The sequence below is a fragment of the Pan paniscus genome, chromosome 23, assembly GCF_029289425.2.
Source record: "Pan paniscus chromosome 23, NHGRI_mPanPan1-v2.0_pri, whole genome shotgun sequence".
Taxonomy (NCBI): domain Eukaryota; kingdom Metazoa; phylum Chordata; class Mammalia; order Primates; family Hominidae; genus Pan; species Pan paniscus.
In genome coordinates, this window is record NC_085927.1 from 50,162,068 (window position 1) to 50,182,009 (window position 19,942).

At 42.3% G+C, this 19,942-nt stretch overlaps 1 protein-coding gene across 12 annotated transcripts in view; it reads left to right on the forward strand.

Moving 5' to 3' along the window:
- TNRC6B (trinucleotide repeat containing adaptor 6B) overlaps nucleotides 1-19,010 on the forward strand; it is a 289,988-nt gene extending 270,978 nt beyond the window's left edge. For all 12 annotated transcript variants that reach the window (XM_055105367.3, XM_055105374.3, XM_063603314.1 and 9 more), the window contains 2 exons: nucleotides 4,310-4,449; nucleotides 6,074-19,010. In XM_055105367.3, coding sequence (XP_054961342.1) covers nucleotides 4,310-4,449; nucleotides 6,074-6,461 — 528 coding nt within the window. In that variant the 3' untranslated portion in view covers nucleotides 6,462-19,010. The remainder of the gene's footprint in view (nucleotides 1-4,309; nucleotides 4,450-6,073) is intronic.
- The last annotated feature ends 932 nt before the right edge of the window (nucleotides 19,011-19,942 follow it).

Here is a 19,942-nt window from a genome sequence, read left to right on the forward strand (position 1 = left end):
TTCAAGATGATGATAACACATACAGTTTACAAAAGTGAAAGCTAGTTTTATAAGCTAGTTTATAAAACTAGGTAAAACCCACTAGAGAGTGGGTTTCTGCAGATCTTACGGGGCAGAGAAAGAGAAAAAAAGAAACAGAGTAGGGTGGTATTTTCTGGTGATTTCTGTGTAGTAGACACGATTTGCTATACAGATGTGCATGTTAGTATCTGGAACCTAGTGGAAAAGGGAGTATTTTAAGGACACCCAAAAGCTACCTGTTTCTGTGTTAATTCTCCAAGAAGACCTGAACCTATACTTCCCTATCCCTGAAAGTGTCTTCCCTTCTCAACTAAGTTCTTTGTTTCTTAATATTGATCTCATGCATCATTTAGTTACAAAACCTCAGTATTTTCTCCCTCTTAAAACATATTAACCATTTTTGTGCTTTGTAAATAATTAACCATCCATCTCTCCAGTGGAAGAGATCATTTGACTTCATAGTTTATAAATGCTACATGGGGCCAGTCGCAGTGGCTCACGCCTGTAATCCCAGCACTTTGGGAGGCCAAGGTGGATGGATCACGAGGTCAAGAGGTCGAGACCATCCTGGCCAACATGGTGAAACCCCATCTTTACTGAAAATACACAAATTAGCTGGGCGTGGTGGCACACGCCTGTAGTCCCAGCTACTCGGGAGGCTGAGGCAGGAGAATCACTTGAACCTAGGAGGCAGAGGTTGCAGTGAGCTGAGATTGCACCACTGCACTCCAGCCTGGCGACAGAGCGAGACTCCATCTGAAAAAATAAAAAAATTAAAAAAGCTACATGGGTGTGTTTAACTCTCCGTCTATTATCCTCTTCACGTGTAGATGGCATTACTATAATTTGCTCTCATCAGACCATATCCTCTAGGTGGTTTTCTATTGGAGGAGCTTCATTTGCACCAAGCCACTCTGCCTTTCACCTTGGTTGCTAGATAACTGAGGTATTTGCAGAAGCATTATGTTGAGCACTTGAACGAGGTTAAATGGGCTCATCAAAACTGAGTCCATCACAACCTTTACAACACCTTGTTAAAAGGAGTCAGTTATGCCTCCTGTTTTTGACATATAGAATGCATTCTCTGGCATTTAATTCATATATGGATTCATGCACACTTTATTAAGCCAACATTTTCCAGAGTGTTGTCATGAGATATGATTAGGTCTCTGGCCTAATGTGTTTGACATGTATACTTGGTTAAACAAAACTAAGCAGATTTTTTCACTTTGAGACTTCTTAGGCCTTTTAATATGCTAACACATATTATGATTCTCTGTGGGGAAATACATCTCCTAAATACATTTGCCCATTTGTAGGGAGTAAATCACAGGACTCGTATTTTAAGGTGCACATTGAGGTAAACAATTTCCTAAATACAGTTAACATGAGGGAGGGTGTGGGTCAGCTCTTAATCTCTGTATCGAATCAACTCAGCTCAAAGTTCCAAGTTACGGCCGGGCACGGTGACTCACACCTGTAATCCCAGCACTTTGGGAGGCCGAGGCGGGCAGATCACAAGGCCAGGCAATCGAGACCATCCTGGCTAACATGGTGAAACCCCATCTTTACTAAAAATACAAAAAATTAGCCGGGTGTAGTGGTGAGCACCTGTAGTCCCAGCTACTTGGGAGGCTGTGGCGGGAGAATGGCGTGAATCTGGGAGGCGGAGCTTGGAGTGAGCCGAGATTGCGCCACTGCACTCCAGCCTGGGAGACAGAGCGAGACTCCATCTCAGAGAAAAAAAAAAATTTTTTTTAAGTTCCAAGTTATTTCTTTAGCAAATAGTTGACTGAAATATGAAGAATCTTGTATGACCATCCTCAAAACTATGTATACCTCCTATTTTCTAAGAGTTGTCACACAATGTGGTGATGATGTTATGATGAGATTGAGAGAAGCAGTAAGAGATGCACTGTTTTGAAAGAAGCCTGGGCAGGCTAATCGGCTGTTCACTTGTTCTGTCTTATGAAAAATGCTGGCCAGATGTGGTGGCTCATGCCTGTAATCCCAACACTTTTGGGAGGCTGAGGCAGGTGGATCACCTGAGGTCAGGAGTTCCAGACCAGCCTGGCCAACATGGCGAAACCCCATCTCTACTAAAAAGACAAAAATTAGCCGGGTATGGTGGTGGGTGTCTGTAGTCCCACCTCAGTCAGGAGGCTGAGGCAGGAGAATCGCTTGAACCCGGGGGTGAAGGCTGCAGTGAGCTGAGATTGCACCACTGCACTCCAGCCTGGGTAACAGAGCGAGATGCTGTTTCAAAGAAAAAAATGTTAATTATATACATATATCCATATAAAATGAATATGGGGGTGGCCGTGTTTGGGTTAGAACTAATTTTAAAATCAAAGCTTCCTAAAAGCAGACTAATCTCTATCATAGCTTAAAAGGTTATAAGAGCAAGTCACCTGCTCTCCAGCCTGGGTGACAGAAGAGTGAGACCCCCCCCCCATCTCTGAATTTAAAAAAAAAAAAAAAGCAAATCTTGATACAGTTGTCACCCCCTTACCCATGATTTCTTACCCTTGGTCAAACCATAGTCAAAAAATATTAAGATGTTTTTAGAGAAAGACCACATTCACATAACTTACAGTATATTGTTATAACTTTTCTTTTTTTTTTTTTTTTTTTTTTTGAGACAGAGTCTTGTTCTGTCGCTCAGACTGGAGTGTGCAGTGGCGCGATCTCCGCTCACTGCAAGCTCCGCCTGCCGGGTTAATGCCGTTCTCATGTCTCAGCCTCCAGGTAGCTGGGACTACAGGCGCCAGCCACAATGCCTGGCTAATTTTTTTGTGTTTTTAGTAGAGATGGGTTTCACCATGTTAGCCAGGATGGTCTCGATCTCCTGACCTCGTGATCTGCCCACCTCAGTCTTCCAAAGTGCTGGGATTACAGGCGTGAGCCACCGCACCTGGCAACTTTTCTATTTTAGTCTCTTACTGTGCCTAATTTGTAAATTAAACTTTGTCTTAGGTATGTATGTATAGAAAAAACATAGTATACTTTGAGTTCAGTACTATTGGTGGTTTCAGGCCTCCACTGGGGGGCCTTGGAAGGTGTTCCCCTCAGATAAAAGGGGACTACTTTATCTGGATAATTTTTCTTTCATCACCTAAAATTTATCTAGAGAGCATCTATCCTAAAAAGTCTGTTGTGGCATATGCTGACATGCTTGTGTAGTCTATTGTTACTTATAAAACAATGCTAAGAGCATTTCTGTGATCATTTTCTGCAAAGAACTACAGAGAAACTGCCTGTTTTCATCCTGCAGGGTGTCTACCACTGCCACCAGTAGTACAGCTTTTTAATCTATTCAATAGTAATCTGTTTATCTTCCAAAGAAATGAACTGAAATGGTGGACTGATCTTAAATACCTATTTAAGATCTTGATGGGACAGGCGCGGTGGCTCACGCCTGTAATCCCAGCACTTTGGGAGGCTGAGGCGAGTGGATCACAAGGTCAGGAGATCAAGACCATCCTGGCCAACATGGTGAAACCCCGTCTCTATTAAAAATACAAAAATTAGCCGGGAGTTGTGGTGTGTGCCTGTAATTCCACCTACTCAGGATGCTGAGGCAGGAGAATCGCTTGAACCCGGGAGGTGGAGGTTGCAGTGAGTCGAGATTGTGCCACTGCACTCCAGCCTGGGCAACAGAGCAAGGCTCTGTCTCAAAAACAAATAAATAAAAAGATCTTGATGCAAAATAAGTTAATCAGAGTGAATAAGTTTGTTCATCCAACTCATAGGTTAGGAAAATTGTCCCTAATCGCTGAAGATCTTAAGTGGTGAAAGTCTAACTGGGGTGAGGAGTACAGCCTTTGGTCAAAATGCCTGATGTCAGCACAGGAGATAGAGAAGTAGGCAGAAATAGTCTCACCTTGAGATGGGCAAAGTAGGGGTAAGACAGTGTTAGAATAGGCTATGAACCAGGTCAGCCATCAGCATTTTAAATAATCAGATGTTTAGTAGTGCTTTTCTTGTCTGTGTCTTTCTCTTTACAGAGGAATACATGAGCAGTGATGCTAAGAATGTTAACTTACATTCTTACGTGGATACCATCTCATTTTTGTCCTTTTTTGACTCTACAAGTTAACACTCCCACCTGTTTATCTCTTAAAACAGACCATAGGCTGAATCATATGCTTTTGTTTTGAGCTGCATTTATGGAAACTTTATTTGCAAAATGGGCACACTAGGTCTCAGCCAGTGCTTTGAATATCTTAAAATGTACCTTTTCCACCCCACCTCCAGTCTTTATCTCATGAATGTCATTACTCCTTAGATTGATGGGTCAACCTTGAGAACGATCTGCATGCAGCATGGCCCACTGCTGACATTCCATCTGAATCTAACCCAGGGCACTGCCCTGATCCGATACAGCACCAAACAGGAGGCGGCCAAGGCCCAAACTGCACTGCACATGTGAGTATTCGGTCCTACACCCACATAGACAATCATGCATGAAGATGCACCCGTGAGTATTCTGGCAGCTGCTGAATTAAAGGTGCACCAGAACATATACGAAGAATGGCACCGTCACACGTGCATCTGCAAGTCTCGAGTGTGGAGAGTGTGGAGGTGCCGGGTCTTTTCCACCAAAGCTTGGATTGTCCTGTATATATCAGAGGCCAGTCGTCAGAATTCCAAACGTAAATAATTTGTGAAGTAGTGAGTAAATTCTAAGTAACATAAAGCTAGGGCCGGGCGCAGTGGCCCATGCCTGTAATCCCAGCACTTTGGGAGGCCAAGGCGGGCAGATCACAAGGTCAGGAGATGGAGACCATCTTGGCCAACATGGTAAAACCCTGTCTCTACTAAAACACAAAAAATCAGCCAGGCGTGGGGGCGCATGCCTGTAGTCCCAGCTACTGGGAAGGTTGAGGCAGGGGAATCGCTTGAACCTGGGAAGCAGAGGTTGCAGTGAGCCGAGATCATGCCACTGCCCTCCAGCCTGGTGACAGAGCAAGATTCCATCTCAAAAAAGAAAAAAAACACACAGCTAATAGAATTGCCATTGTTTTTCATAATAGAATCTAGCTACTTACTCCAGCCTCTTTGCAGATGATGAAATATTGTGGTCTTGGGGGGTAGCAGGGTCTTTGCTTAAATTAGGTGGCGCTAGATCAGACTTTGCCCATCCCCTTCCCTGCCACTGTCAAACTGGTGGACGGAGAAGACCTGACTGCCCTTGGCTGCAGATGCCATGACAGAAAGCCGGACACACTGCAAGCCAGGGATGAGGGGGCTCAGGCAGCGAGGAGCCCCTGAGAAAGAGCAGCACTTCCGGGGGCTGAAGCCAGGTTGCTTCAATGCTTTGGGTATGGTCTCTTGCCTCATAACTCACATGGGGAAAGAAAGAGACCATATTTTTTTTTCCTTTTTATCTAAGGCTTTATTTATTTTGTTTTAGAGCAGTTTTAGGATCACAGCCAAATCGAGAGGAAGATACAAAGATTTCTGTCATATCGCCTGCTGCCACACAAGAATAGCCTCCACTATTATCAACATCCTCCACCAGAGTGGTGCATTTGTCAAGATTGCTGAACCCCTCCTTATCACCAAAAGTCTGTAGTTTACATTAGAGTTCACTCTGCCTTGTACAGTATATGGTTTTGGACGAATGTATAATGACGGGTATCTACCATTACAGTATCAGAGTCCTCTGCCAGTTCAGTCATCCCTCTTAGCCCCCCACAGACACACACGTTTTTCTTGATAGCTAAGTTGTCTAGAATATATAAATTCCATACACCAAGAAATATCAGAATATAGTATTCTCTAGTAGTCCTTGGTTATCCTGAGCTTTGGTGATGCCCTGTTGCTTTACATCATTACTTCTTAATTACCTGGCGGTCTGGTTGAAATACAAGTTCTGGACCCAGAGGTCTTGGGTGGAGCTTGGACTTTGCATTCTAAAAAGCATTCATGGATATGGCAGCTTCTAGTCAAAGGACTGCACATTGAATGTCAAGGACTGTAGTCGCTCCCTCTGTATGCTTTAGGATTTTCCTGAGATCCATAGCTCTCTTTCCCTCCCTTCTTCCAGGTGTGTGTTGGGAAACACTACCATCCTTGCTGAGTTTGCCACTGATGATGAAGTCAGCCGCTTTCTGGCACAAGCTCAGCCCCCTACACCTGCAGCAACCCCAAGTGCGCCAGCTGCGGGGTGGCAGTCGCTGGAGACCGGCCAGAACCAGTCAGATCCCGTGGGACCTGCTCTGAATCTTTTTGGTGGGTCCACTGGGCTCGGGCAGTGGAGCAGCAGCGCTGGTGGCAGCAGCGGGGCCGATCTTGCTGGCGCTTCATTGTGGGGGCCCCCAAACTATTCTTCTAGCTTATGGGGAGTCCCAACGGTGGAAGATCCCCATAGGATGGGCAGCCCTGCTCCTTTACTACCTGGTGACCTTCTGGGAGGAGGGTCGGATTCAATCTGAACTTAGAACTTTCAACTCTGACCTCGTGACCTTTTTTGGAACAGCAGCAGCACTAACTTGACCTTTTCGTTTTTTTTTTCAACTTGCAATAAATACATTTTTAAAAGGAAAAAAGAAAACGGAGAGAAAAAAAGGTGGGTCATTGACAGACTGTCTGAGCACATAGTTGCCTCCCTTATAACTTCAGTTTTTTCGTTTGGAATATGAATCCAAAAAGAGAACATATCACTCTTGAAATACTTGAATCATGAACGCCAACCTAGAAAGACAATGTGAAGCAAGTACACATACCATTTAAATTTAAACACAAAAAAATTAAAAAAATTAGTTTCTAGTTTTTCACTTTTTTCATGTTATATGGAAGTTGTTGCTAAGAAACATATATACTGAAAAAAAATAGCTTTTTAACTTTGTTTGCACTGGGTGTGTTTCCGTCCTTAGGTCTACCATGTTTGGGAGGGAGGGAAATTCAAAAGAATTGTTGGGGGAGGGGGGAGGGAAGACTTGACGGAGCCTCACTTTAAAAACAAAAACACAAAAAACCTAAAAAAAAAAAAAAAGGAAAAAATTTGTGATTGGCTGGTTGATAAATACCAGTGTGTTCTGGCACATGTAACTGCCCAGGCATGCTCGTTCTGGTGTGTGTGTGCACGTGTGTTCATGTGCATTCGCGTGCATCCTTCTCTGTCTCTGTGTGTGTGCCTGTGTTCTTCCCTTCTCCCCTGCCCCACCCTGACTTCTCAGAAAGCTGCATCGCTGACAGTCTGCAGGCTGGCTGGCCGGCCCATCTGCTTTTTATTTTATTTTTTTAACTATGAGAACACACAGGCCCGGAGAGCCACTGCTACTAAAGCAACTCCATTGGGCTGCATTAAGATGAACAGAGTGCTTTTTAATGATGAAAGCAGGGAGCTCCTTTCCATTTGCAACTTAGCCTGAATGTGGGGTTTCTCTGGCTGTTCTTTTGACCTAGCAGTAGAGTGGAGCACTGCCAAGTCCAAAAAACTAGAGCAGGAGGTACCTCTTGGAGCAACGGTGTGTTTATTTCTGTTTTGTTTTGTTTTTTTTTAAAGTGAGTGGCCACCAGGCACATCTGAGTATCTGTTAAGTTTCATGCAGGCCTTTTCGTTAGTTTGAAATGGGAACGGAAGATAGCTTTTGATGATGCGATGTCTCAAAAACAGAGAAACTTTGTTCCCTCTTTCCTTATGATCAGGTTTGAGAAATTCTTCAAAAAATTAGGTGAAGTTGAGTTACATATTTCTGTTGGTTGGTTCTCTTTTTCATTTTATGAAAACAGAAAAGAATAAGTGGTGAGCAGCCTCCTGAAAGCATCTGCAGCTACTCCCTCTGCTCCTTTCTCGCCGAGCGTTACCTGTGCCAGGCCGCGGCGCATTACAGCACCAGGCCATCACTGACAGAAACGTTTACTTAACGAATGTTCTTAAACCAGTTTGTACTTCAAGCGTTTCCTTTCGTTTCTCTGTGTTGTGTATTTCCTGTGTATGTGGTTTTGCTTAGGCAGGTATAACTTAGCGAAGACTTTTAAGTATTGCACCTTTTTTTGGTTTTTGACCTCTTCCCCCCACCTTGTAATTTTGCTTTTTTTATTTCGGTATTTAAATACTTTTTTTTTTTTTTAAGCATCAATGTAGTAGTACTCTGGGCCGAACAGGGGTCAATGTTTAATCTACAGTTATCACCAACATGTATGTACTTATGTTGGAATCAAAATGTATCAAACTGCTTATTGTGAAGAGAATTATAGCAGACCTGAAGGGGGCGAAAAACCAGATAGGGTGGGGGGATGGATGCCGGTGACGTGCTAGCACTTGTGTGGACATCCCAGTCTGCATTATACTGTTTAACATAAAGTGCCGACATTTTGTACCAGCAAATACCTGCCCATTCCAACCCTTGGTGGGAGCAGACCTCTACTGTCCTCTGTAACTTGCTGCTATTGAGGACAAGGGAGTTTTTCTTTCTTTAGCGTCTTCAGTGAAGGATACAATACAACAATGCCTAATGTATTTGACTTTTTAGCTTGTGTCTGTGTGTAGGTGGGTGGGTGGGTGTGTATACGAAAAGCCTAAAACAAGTTATTTGCATTTCAGTGGTTTTGTGAGACAAAGAATGGGAAATTCTGTAGCCCTTCTGGCTTACCCTGTTGATTATTAACCTAGCCTCAAAAGAGATTGACAGGCATGACTCAAGTGAGTGTTCACATATACAAGCCTGCATGAGCCCTCTGTGGGTAGGTGGTCACACTTGGCATCTGCAGCATTGACGTGGCCCCGCTGGGTGCCTTGAGCATGCCCTCTTCCTGCTCTCCAATTTGAATCACCACCGTGCCCCTTCCACCACTGTTCCCCATGCAAAAGCTCTGCTTCCAGCAGCCCCCACTGACCGCTCTCTGTGTGGAGCAAAGTGCTGTCGTGCGGTGACCACCAGGTGAAGAGCAGCTTGTATTCAGACATCTAGAGAAGGTTAAATCTTAGTGTCCCTGGGCCAGGAGCATATCCCAAGGCTCCTGCGAGCCAGTGGCGACCCTGTCCACTGCCGCTCTTGGTTCACTGCTGTGTCCTGCCCCACCCTCCTCTCCTCCTGCCTGTTGGTTCCTTGACCTGCACTATGGGTTAGTTGAGTTCCTTACGATACTACGGTGAAAGCCGGGTGCTAGAGCCCCTCTTGTTTACAAGACATAATGAGGGATTTGAAATATGTAAAAATAAACATGAGAAGCTAAAATGTTCTTCCATCATAAGCTTAAAGGGAAAAAAACTAAAAACTTTAAAAAAAAAAAAGACCAAAAAGTGCGTATATATATACATATAAATATATATTTTAGATGAAGACTAACTCTGGGAGCATTTAACAGTGTTTTTTGTTTCTGTTTTTAACATTTGTTTTCCTGCTTTAAAATTTGCAAGCATTCTCAGGAATTCTAGGGTAGGAAGCCAGTTTTTTGAAGATGGTTTATTTAACCATATCTTATCCTAGAGAGATGGCTGTTTCTTTCCTGTTAATAAACTTTTACAAGTTCCTGAAACTTCAGAAAGTTTAAACAATTTTTACTTAAAAAAATGTAAAAAGAAAAGTCTCCAAACATTATTGTCATACTGGGGATCACACATTTTAAAACACATAGAAATATTTTTTAAAAATTATCAATTTAGCAGCAACAGGTAAATTCATTATCTTAAAAATATGGGAGAAGGATTAAGCTTTGTAAGAGCTCGATCATGGATTCTTTTGAAATTGTGTGTAGTTTAATGGGAGAGTGTTTGGTGTATATAGATGAGAATGCCATCACTTTGTTCCTTTCCATTTGAGACTGAACTGAAATCTCCCCTAGTAATTTTTATTTTTTTAAAGGAACCCTTCTCCTTGTCCCTACAACCCCAGCAACAAAAGAAAGGAAGGAAGGAAGAAACAACAGCTTAAAAAAAAAAAGTAATCTGTAAAATAGTACAGTTGGATTGCTGAGAATCTATGTAAAGAGTTAGGAAATATAGGTTAATAATTTTTGGAACAAATTTTAAATATAGGCATTACTAGAGGAAAATTATCTATGGACTGTCCTATTAATGAAGAATGTCTGTCTTACCTCCGTTTGTTTTGGGAGGAGGAGAAAATATAGAAGAATCTAATAAGGAACAAGTGATTTTACTTTTTTAGCTCCCAGCTACTGTTGTGCTCGTTTTAATTGCTGTTTTGAAGATCTGCTGCTTAATTATCCCCATCCCTTAGCCGGAGATGTGGAGTGTTTCCTTTCAGTTTTTGGTGATGTTGAATTCTTTTGTATTCCCTCCTGGGGCCAGGGGTCAGAATTCCCAAGCATGACCACAGCTTCTTTTAAACATTAAGCTTCCCAGTGGGAAAGAAACTCCAGCTCGACAGGTAAAGGGAGTGGGTGGGGTTGCTGCCTGCAATTTCTCTAAAACCGCTTTAGTGCCTTCGTACATACACCCAGACATCCTGAGCAAGGGGGACGCACATGTGTGTGCGTGTGGTCCAGTCACTCCACAGATGTAAGATACTCACCCATAAAGGAAATTGGAGTGGTTCTGGACAGGCCCCAAAGGCAGTGGGCTGAATTTAAAATAAATAAACAAACGTCAAGCAAGTTAATATGCTTATGTCTCAATAATGTAGAATGCCAAGTTCCTTCCTGTGTTGTGTGCCCTCCATTACTGTGCATTGATTCCTCCAGGTGTGTAATTGTGACAACTGCAGTGATTTGGAAAGTCTCTTTGTCTTGGGCAAATAGAAAGGGGTTCCTGTTGTTCTGCTCTTGTCCTTCGTCTCCTCCCCTTTTCCCCCAGACCTCCCCCTTCTTTTTGTCAACTTGCTGGGAGCTTTGCTTTATTGGTTGGCAGTGACCTAAGAACAGGATATGGTGAGGATGTCATGGAAGAGAAGAGCTCTTTCCGTGGTATTCTTTGGCAAGAGCCATGTCTACTAAGAGGTTAGGTGACTTCAGTATACTTATAAAATTCAGTGAGAGTGCCTTCTTCTCTTCTACCACACTCTGGCATAGATACAGGCTTGCTGGTCACCTCTCATTACATAGATTTATTTTAAAAACATTTTGATTATGTTAATTTGAGCTTTCCCTTTTTTTTTTTTTTTTAACTACTTTTTAAAACACTTGATTACTAGTGGCTTAGAGGCGTGTACATCTCCTGAACATCACGAACTTGGTTTCTACCTACCACACGAGTAGCCAAAAGAAAAGAAGCACTAATAGAGAAAGGGGTGTCTCACACCAGACAGAGGACCTCTGCTGTCAATTAGATCCAGTATCATGACCTAACTTTAAGTGTTGAAAAGAGTTCAGATCTCTGAGACACTGTGAAGAAATGGATGGCTCATGTAACATCTCTGATCCCTCAGTCCCCAACCCTGGACGTGTTTCATTTACAACATTCATAGGAGTTTACTTAGCAGTGTTGCAAGTTAAGGTTCCAAACCAAATTATTTAATCAGTGTCCCCCCAATAAATCATTTATCCATTTATTGCTAGTTAGTTTTATTTATAGCAACTTGATTTCCTATGAGTATGGCTCCTGTTGTAAGAATTTTCCCACCTCTTCTGACATGAATGTAGCATAAGTTAGCAATTGGTTCTTCCAAACTCCTGTGGGTTGAATATGGTATAGAAGGTATGCAAGAGGAAAAAGAAAGGAAAAGATAAAACTCCCGCCTGAGAATTTGGAAGCACCTTTATTAACACATATATCTCGCAGAAACTAGAAGCTCATAGGCTGTTAACTTTTTGCAACTATTCACTCATTTTTACCACTTTTTTTTTTTTGGGTGAGGGGGTGATTTTTGTAAGGTTAACAGCCAGATTCCATTTTGACCTCAGATGCTGTGTACTTTTTAATTTCATTTTTTATATTCTGCCATCTTGACTCTTCTCTAAAACAGAATGAAAATGTCTGCATGCTGAGCAAAATGCTTACGCCAAGCCTGTTTTTCTCTGCAGAGTAAACAGGATGTTTTCAGCAGACTTGGCTTTAATAGCCATCTCTAAGATTAGGGAACAATTGAGTCTTTATGTAGAAAAGATCCGTTTTTTCCCCATCCTCAGAGTTAAAATTCAACATTTAAAGCTTTATAGGTTATTGTTTTAGATTTGAGATTTTTATTTTTAAGTATCTATAAGATCTTTAGAAGTGAGATAAATTTTTCGCTGGTTAAAAAAAATCAAACTTTCCTCTGCAGTGTTTTTGCCAAGTTTTGTCACACTTCATGTGTATGCATTAACTATACTTCTTAGTGTTGCTGCAAAAAAAAAAAAAAAAAAAAAAAGCCTTGTTCTTTAATTGTGTTTTTCCTCCTGTGAGTGGACAACTAAAGCCGCGTGATGATGCGGATGAAAATATTCTGGTCTGTGTGTATACAATGAATTGTCAGTCTTCAGACCTCATGGTCATTAAGAAAATAGGGAACTCACAAACCCTGCTGCACACCACATTTACTTCTTTATCTGCAAGTACAGGGAGTCCATACAGTCAAGAAACACACAGATACACATAATGCTATTGAGGACATTGTCATTCTGTAAGAAAACAGAATATTATCTAGATTTCCAGAGTTAGTGCAGACCCTGTGATAACAGTCTGTGGGTTTGTGGCCAGCGCCAAAGGTGTGTGTATTTTCAGAAATGGTCCCTATTTGTCAGTGATAGTGTTTTTTTTTCTTTCTTAAGTTTGACAAAGGGGGTGGAAATATCACATTCTTTAGATTTGAAATAATTATCAGCTCCAAGAATCTGTGAACATAGTAATAACAATAACAATTCAACATTGACCCTCCCTAACCTGCTCACCATACCTCCCCACCCCATGCCTCTGAAGAAAGAGGCCATGAACCTACGAGGTGGTAAAGGGGGACACAGGTCAGGGAGTGGAGAGCTACTCCTCCAGCAGCTCAGCACCCACACTGCCCGCATGCGTGTGGCCACCGGGACCAGATCCCGAGTGACTGTGGCATACCCCTAATATTTGAGTAGTTTTTAAGCTATCAGTCTCTTGTCATAACCTCCTACCGCCACCCAAAAAAGTAACGAAAGTTGCAGTAACTGCCAGTGTTTGCCTCACCGAATTTAAATCGTTCCCTTTTCAGTTAGCTATATACCTGAATTTGTTTTTAACAAGAAACTGTACATGGCCAGGAAAAATGGTACTACCTTGGCCAAAGGGTCTTTGCAAAAAGCTCAGTCTTCAGTTCTTCACTGTGACAAATGCTTGTCTTGTTCATGGGAGGGGAAAGATCAGATAAATAGGCAAGAAGTACTCTGTTTTAAATAAAGAATAAATAGTGTCCGTTTAAAGCACTTTGTGCCTCAACTTCATTTTTAAACTGTAAATCATTGCTTTGGAAACAAATTCCCAATTATAATTGACCCATATCTAGCCAATATCAACAAGTTGGGATGGTTTTTGTTTTTTTCTTTTTTTTCAAAAAGGGAAATTCCTCTTTACTGCTCACAGTAAGCTGCAAAAGAAAGTTGTCAAGGTGGCTTACGATGCTGTTGTAGCAGAGCTGTGAAAGGAAGTGCTTTGCTTTCTCTCCCGCCTTCCGGAATCTGGCGTTCCTTCCCCTTCGGCTACTGAAAGGTGTGTACAACTCCCAGAGGGGTGGCTGTAAAAGTTGACTGGAGGCAAAGTGGAGTGGCCTTATTGCCAGGACTAGCCCTACAGAAGAGCTTTATAGAGAGGAGGACAGTACATCCTATGTGTGTTCGCCAAAAATGGGAAAGGTGGGTATTTAGGCAAAACAAAATAAAAACCTTTGGAACCCTTTAAGAAGTTACATACCTTTTAAAGGTAGTATAGTTTCTCACCAAGTGATGCATTTTAGCATGACACTTCTTGCCAGAAATTTTGGGATAAGTTGGAATAAATGTGTTTAAAACATCATCCACCCCCCTTTTTAAATTTTGTCTAAGGAATTACTTAAGTATAGTATTTCTGAATGTGCCTTTGTGAGTACAGAGACCGTCTGTTCTAGGAAGAGGCTATCCGTTGGATACAAACAAACAGACGGTCAGCTTAAGTCATTAGGGAAGTCAAAGTTCCTCCTGGAAGTCCCAGGAGCAGCTGTTGAGATTTCATTAGCATCAATATTGCACAGTGTAGAGTTGAGTGGAAGAGATTCTGGGACTTGGGAGAGGAGACAGGGGAAGGTACCCAGGCGACGCAGACCCACGTTAGTCCAAGAGCGCAGGTTTACACATCTGCATTCCCTAGTTTTCTCTGTCTGTATGTTTGTGCTCATGTGGCTGTGGCTGTTTTTTTGTTTTTCTGTAAGCACTGGAGAATTGGAATATGGTGATACTTGTGACACATTCATGCATGTAAACAAGGCATTTTATAGCTTCTGCCGTGTGCAGAGCGGGCAGCACGCTTTTACCCTTTGAGTCTGTGTCCTGAGGCGGCCATTACATTCCCACATGGGCGTCACATCACGTTGCTGTTGATGCAAACAGGGTATTACACACAAGGAAAAGGGGTTTTGAAGAGTTAAGATTGAAGTGTTTGAGAAAGAAAAGAGAAAAATCTGAAATCATATTTTATTTCTTCAGAGCTATTATAGTTGAACACAGAAATCTGCAGTGTCTTTATTTGTTTTTATGTTTTAAACAATTTCACCTCTTCTCCCCACTCCTATCTTCTAAAGAAATATCAAGCAAATGCTAAGGGCCATTTCCATGATTCCTCAGAGCTCCCCCAAAGAGGAGAACAGTCCCTCCCGCTCGATTCCTTCAGCTTCATTCAGGAAGACACAGGGAGGAGAGATGCTGCTTCTGCGCTTTGCTCTCATTCCTCTCTCATGGCCTTGAAATGTATTATTATGCAAATGTGAATTTTGATACTGAATTTAAGAAGAGGTTGTTGGATTTTTTTTTTTCTCAAAAAAAAAAAAAGTCCCACATGTGGTCATCGTCGCTTCTTTATGTTGTAAGGTGAATTGTAACTATGCATTCTGCAAAGGGGGTGGGGAGGAGAGGGCAGAAAGGGGAAGGGAGTAGCTTTGCATCCTTGTTCTCCAGTTTCTGTGTCCATGGTGTCCCCGTGTCCTGGAGGGGAAGGGGAGTGAGAGACGAATGTGGTAAGGTCAGCACAGTGAGATAAAGACCTCTGAGTCCTCTTGCCACTGTTGCTGGCAGGTCTGATGGCCAGGTAAATTCCAGGGGGCCTGCAGTTCCTGTCAACCAATGTGGTTCAGGATTCTTGATCCTAGCCGTGCAGTGTTAATCCAGTGCAGCAATGGAACTCCACAGGCTCCAGTGTTCTCTGGAAAAAGTACTCATCCTTTCCTGAATTCAGAGCCCTTCAAGCTCAGGAAACCACGCTTCACTCGTGCTGACCTGAAAGTTAATCTTTAGGTCAATTTTGAAAAACTCCGCCTCCTCTCTCCTTTTTAATATTTCTTTCTTCCTTTTTAATCATGTTTAAGTGAACTTACTCTTAGTTATAAGGAACTGTCCTGCTTTGTGGGGAAGAGGGCTGTTGCTTGTCAGGCAAAAAAGTTTTCTCTTCCTACCCACCATCCCTCTCTCTGCTTCCCTTGCATTTGGCAGGCTGTATGAAGCCAATGAGCTGCGAGGTGTTTCGACAGGGGAGGTCTGCATGCAGCCTCTTCTTTGTCCTAACAATTCCTTTGTTGATCTTGCCTGTGATGAATCATAGCGCCTGCATTGCTCTGGTCTAGGCATTATTTGCAACACACAGTATCGTAAGCAAGAGATTGTTCTGCCTATATTCAGTGTTTTCCATGCAGCAATTCTTCTTGTTGACGTTCACAGTACTGTAACGAGTAACAGACTTGATCACAGTCTCCTCGTGCCTGTGCAGGGCTGCACAGGCATGATTTTATCAGGGTTCCAATCTGTTAGATTGCCTTTAAACAAAAAAAACAACAAAAAAATAAAATCCTGACGTTTCAACTGTCTCACACAAAATAATACCTCGAGGTACATTTCCCCCTGCAATGTAAACCCTTAACTCCTCTCTCCTTTCTGACATCAGTGGATTATCCTTTTTAAAATATGAACATGTAAATAGCAGGATAACTTTAAAAAACATTTTCTTTGCTGTGAAAGTAACCCTAAAATATGTTTTCTTCTTTTGTATTTTTTTGGTTTTTGTTTTTAAGCCATCAGAAGTTTCAGATCTTTACTCTTTCATGTTTAAGAAGAAAGAGCAGAGGAGGTCGGGGGAGCCGGTTTGCATTTGTGTTGGAGGGGTGTTATCTCCATTGCCTCCCACACAGTGACAGCAGACCAGTATGTAAACCCTGTCTTGGCTGGGCGCGGTGGCTCACACCTGTAATCCCAGCACTTTGGGAGGCTGAGGCGGGCAGATCATCTGAGGTCAGGAGTTTAAGACCAGCCTGGCCAACATGGTGAAACCCCGTCTCTACTAAAAAATTAGCCGGACGCAGTGGTGCGCGCCTGTGGTCCCAGCTGCTCGGGAGGCTAAGGCAGGAGAATTGCTTGAACCCGGGAGACGGAGGTTGCGGTGAGCCGAGATTGCACCACTGCACTCCAGTGTGGGCAACAGAGCAAGACTTCAACTCAAAAACATAAAATAAACAAAAGACACACACACACAAAAACCCTGTCTTAAATAGCTGCCATCTCTTCCAGCAATCTAGTGCCAGGGTAAGAAGTGTCTGAATTTCTCTACTCCAGAAGATCCATCCCCTGCAGGGACTCCAGAATGTTCTCCACACAATACCTGGAGCTCTCAGCCTTTCTTGGTTCAGACACACACACACCCCTTGAGTAACTCAGTATCATTTTGTAGTTCACAGAAGGATGTAGTCCCTGGCATTTTGGTTTGCGCTGTAGAATCCATAGCCTTGTCACTTTGTTATGCTCTGGAAATGTACTGATTTCTTACTTGGGAGGAAACTTGTGTAAGGAGACGTGCAAACCACCCTGAAAGCCATGTGCATCCTCACCTCTTCCATTACCCCCTCCATGAGCTCGAAGCGACATTAAGTAGAGGGAAATGCTTTTAACAAATGCTGCTCATGTGGATCTGTCAGCTATTGCTTGCCTAGATTTGGGCACCCATGAAGCAGGGGTGGAATGGATCATTTTGAATTGCTTCTTTGCAGACATCCCCTTCGCCCCCATCTTTAAGATAAACCCTTTACTAGTCAAGAAGCCCTTTTCAGTTGGATCTCACTGATCTTGTATAGTGACGACTTCCTTTGAAGGAAGAAGCTTGATTATAAGTGCATGCATATTATCCACCCACCTTCTGATTTGGGCACTGTTGACCTTGGAATTTTATTTATTTTGTTTATCTGGAGGCCCTTTTTCTATCAGTCTCTGATCCCTCATGGGTTCTGCCTGCCCTTGTATCTCTTATACAATGCTCCCAAAGGGCTTTGCTGATCTCTGCACTTCTTTCCTGGGACACTCCCCCCACCACCACCCTTTGCACACACCAGTGACCAAAGTGTATGCAGTGATCTCACAGAAGACATCAAAAATGGTGCATGCACCGTGAATGTGCTCACAGAGACACGTGCACAAGATTCTGCACCCTTGGCCTTAATCTCAGTATGACTTAAGGTGCAGGAACATTTTTAACAGGTTTTAAAAAAACAAAAAACCCTTCTGGGAGGAAAAAAATAAAAAGCAGATACAACAGCTCAACTGTTCCCACTCCTAACTCTCCACTATGTGCTTATAACTTCACATTCTATGCCCTCCCCGCCACCCACCTCATCCCTGTTTTGCATAACCAAAAAACAGACAACAAAAGCAACCTGAGGAGAGGTTTCTGGACTATTTTATCTGTCTCCATTTAGATGGAGATATAAATGCTGCTTTGGGTTCCATAATCCTAGGGGGCTATGTTTACATAGTAAAATACATCCTACCAAATCAGGAAACAGTGAATAATGGGAGTCACTTCACAGAGACGCAGGAGGACCTGGGGGGCGTAGCAGAGGAGGAGGGGTAGAGAAGTACCATTTTAATTATTTGTGACTTGCGGCTTCCTTCCTCCTCTCCTCCTCCCTCCACGTCTCTCTTTGCCCCCTTTAGACAGAAGGTGCAGAAAAGGGCATCAAAAAGAGGCTGGATTTTTTAAAAGGCAGCTTTCCAACTTTGCACACAAACAGGTAACAGGAAGGTACAGCAAAAATCCTCTCATCTGAAACACTGTCAGCAGAAACAAAACCTGTAAAAATGACTAATCAGCTGCACATATTGATGCTCTCTGCAAGTTACCTTTAAGTGTTTTTTTTTTTTCTTATACTTGAAGTTGCTTTTACGATATTATTTTGGTGGCTTTCTTTTCTCTCTTTGATGGGCAATAGAGGAAGTAGATAATGGGATTTAAGGACGCCTGGGGGAGAAAAGGGAGGATGTGGCATTGTCTTTTTTTTTTTAGCATAGAGGTTTAATCAAACTCCCATATGTTGAAATTGCTCCTCATATTACTGGTTTTACATGGACACAGAAACTAGGCACTTTAGAGGTGCACTTGCATGGCAGGCTGGGCCCCCTTTTCTATATTTTATTTTCCTTTTTAGTATAGTGGTACTTAAAATCACTGGTTCACTTAAAAAAACAAACAATAAAATGTTAAACTCTACTAATGTACAAATAAGCTGAAAAGTTGCATTTTATGTGTATTTTTTGCCATAGCAGGTACTGTATTTCTCATGCTGGATTTCAAAAAAAAAAAAGTATCAAAAACAAAAAAAACTAAAGGGTGGTGTTTTATTGGATTGTGACAGGTTGAGTAATAAGGAATTAAGTCGTCGTCATTTCATTAAAACTGAGAGATGATGTAATGCATATATAAGAGTTTTCTGAAGGGTTTTTTTGGGCTTTTAAACAGCTTATTTTTGTTTTTGTTTAGTTTTTTTATTTTATTTTATTTTGGAAAGATATGATTGTATTATGTGCAACTCAGTTGCTTACATTATAACTACAAAATATTTTTGGGTTCCTGGAAAAAAAAAAAAAAGAAAAAAGACTAATAAATGTGTTTGGCTGCTAAGCATTTACTATTGTGGTTTCCTGTTTTATTCTGCCAGTTTAATTTGCTCATTTGTTGAATGTTTATATATTTTTTCTTATTCTTCTCTCCCTGCTCCCATGTAAAAGCTGTCAGAAATTCAACATTTGAATTTGGGCCGCAACTCTGTCTACCTTGTCTTGTCATGTTTTTGTTAGGGTTGTTGGGTTGGCTGGTTGGTTTGTGCTGCTCACCGCCTGCCCCAATGCTGAACATGGTCTGCCACAGTGCAGGGTTCAAATTCTCTAAGAGAAATTAATGTTCTCCTTCTACCTTTGGCTGTTGTCTTGTTTAATCATAATTTGCACTTGGAATGAGAACATGAGAAGAGAGAAGAGGCCTGCCTAGAGTTCTACTGCATCCCACTGCTGCAGTGCCCAGGGATGATAACCAGCGAGTTAGCTTTGTCCAGAAAATGCCATGCTGAGTGCCCATCTGCCCTGCTTCGGGTGCCGCAACACTGCTGAGGAGCATGATAACCGCAACCATTGGGCTAGATTTTCCCCATCTCCGATGTGTTTATGGTTAGCTGCTAAAATACAGACTTGTGAGATACGTAATTGTGAAACACCTCTAGAATGGTAAAGAGGAAGAATGGACAGGAACTAATACTTACTCATTTCCAGATGCTTTTGTATCTGATTTTATTCTCAGAATGCTGTGAGAAAGATCATTAGGAAGCTGAGGCTCAGAATTTCTTATTTTTATTTTTATTTATTTTTGTTTTTGTTTTTTTGAGACGGAGTCTCACTCTGTCGCCCAGGCTGGAGTGCAGTGGCGTGATCTCAGCTTACCACAACCTCTGCCTCTGGGTTCAAGCGATTCTCCTGCCTCAGCCTCCTGAGTAGCTGGGACTACAGACACGCGCCACCACACCCGGCTAATTTTTGTATTTTTAGTAGAGACAGGGTTTCACCATGT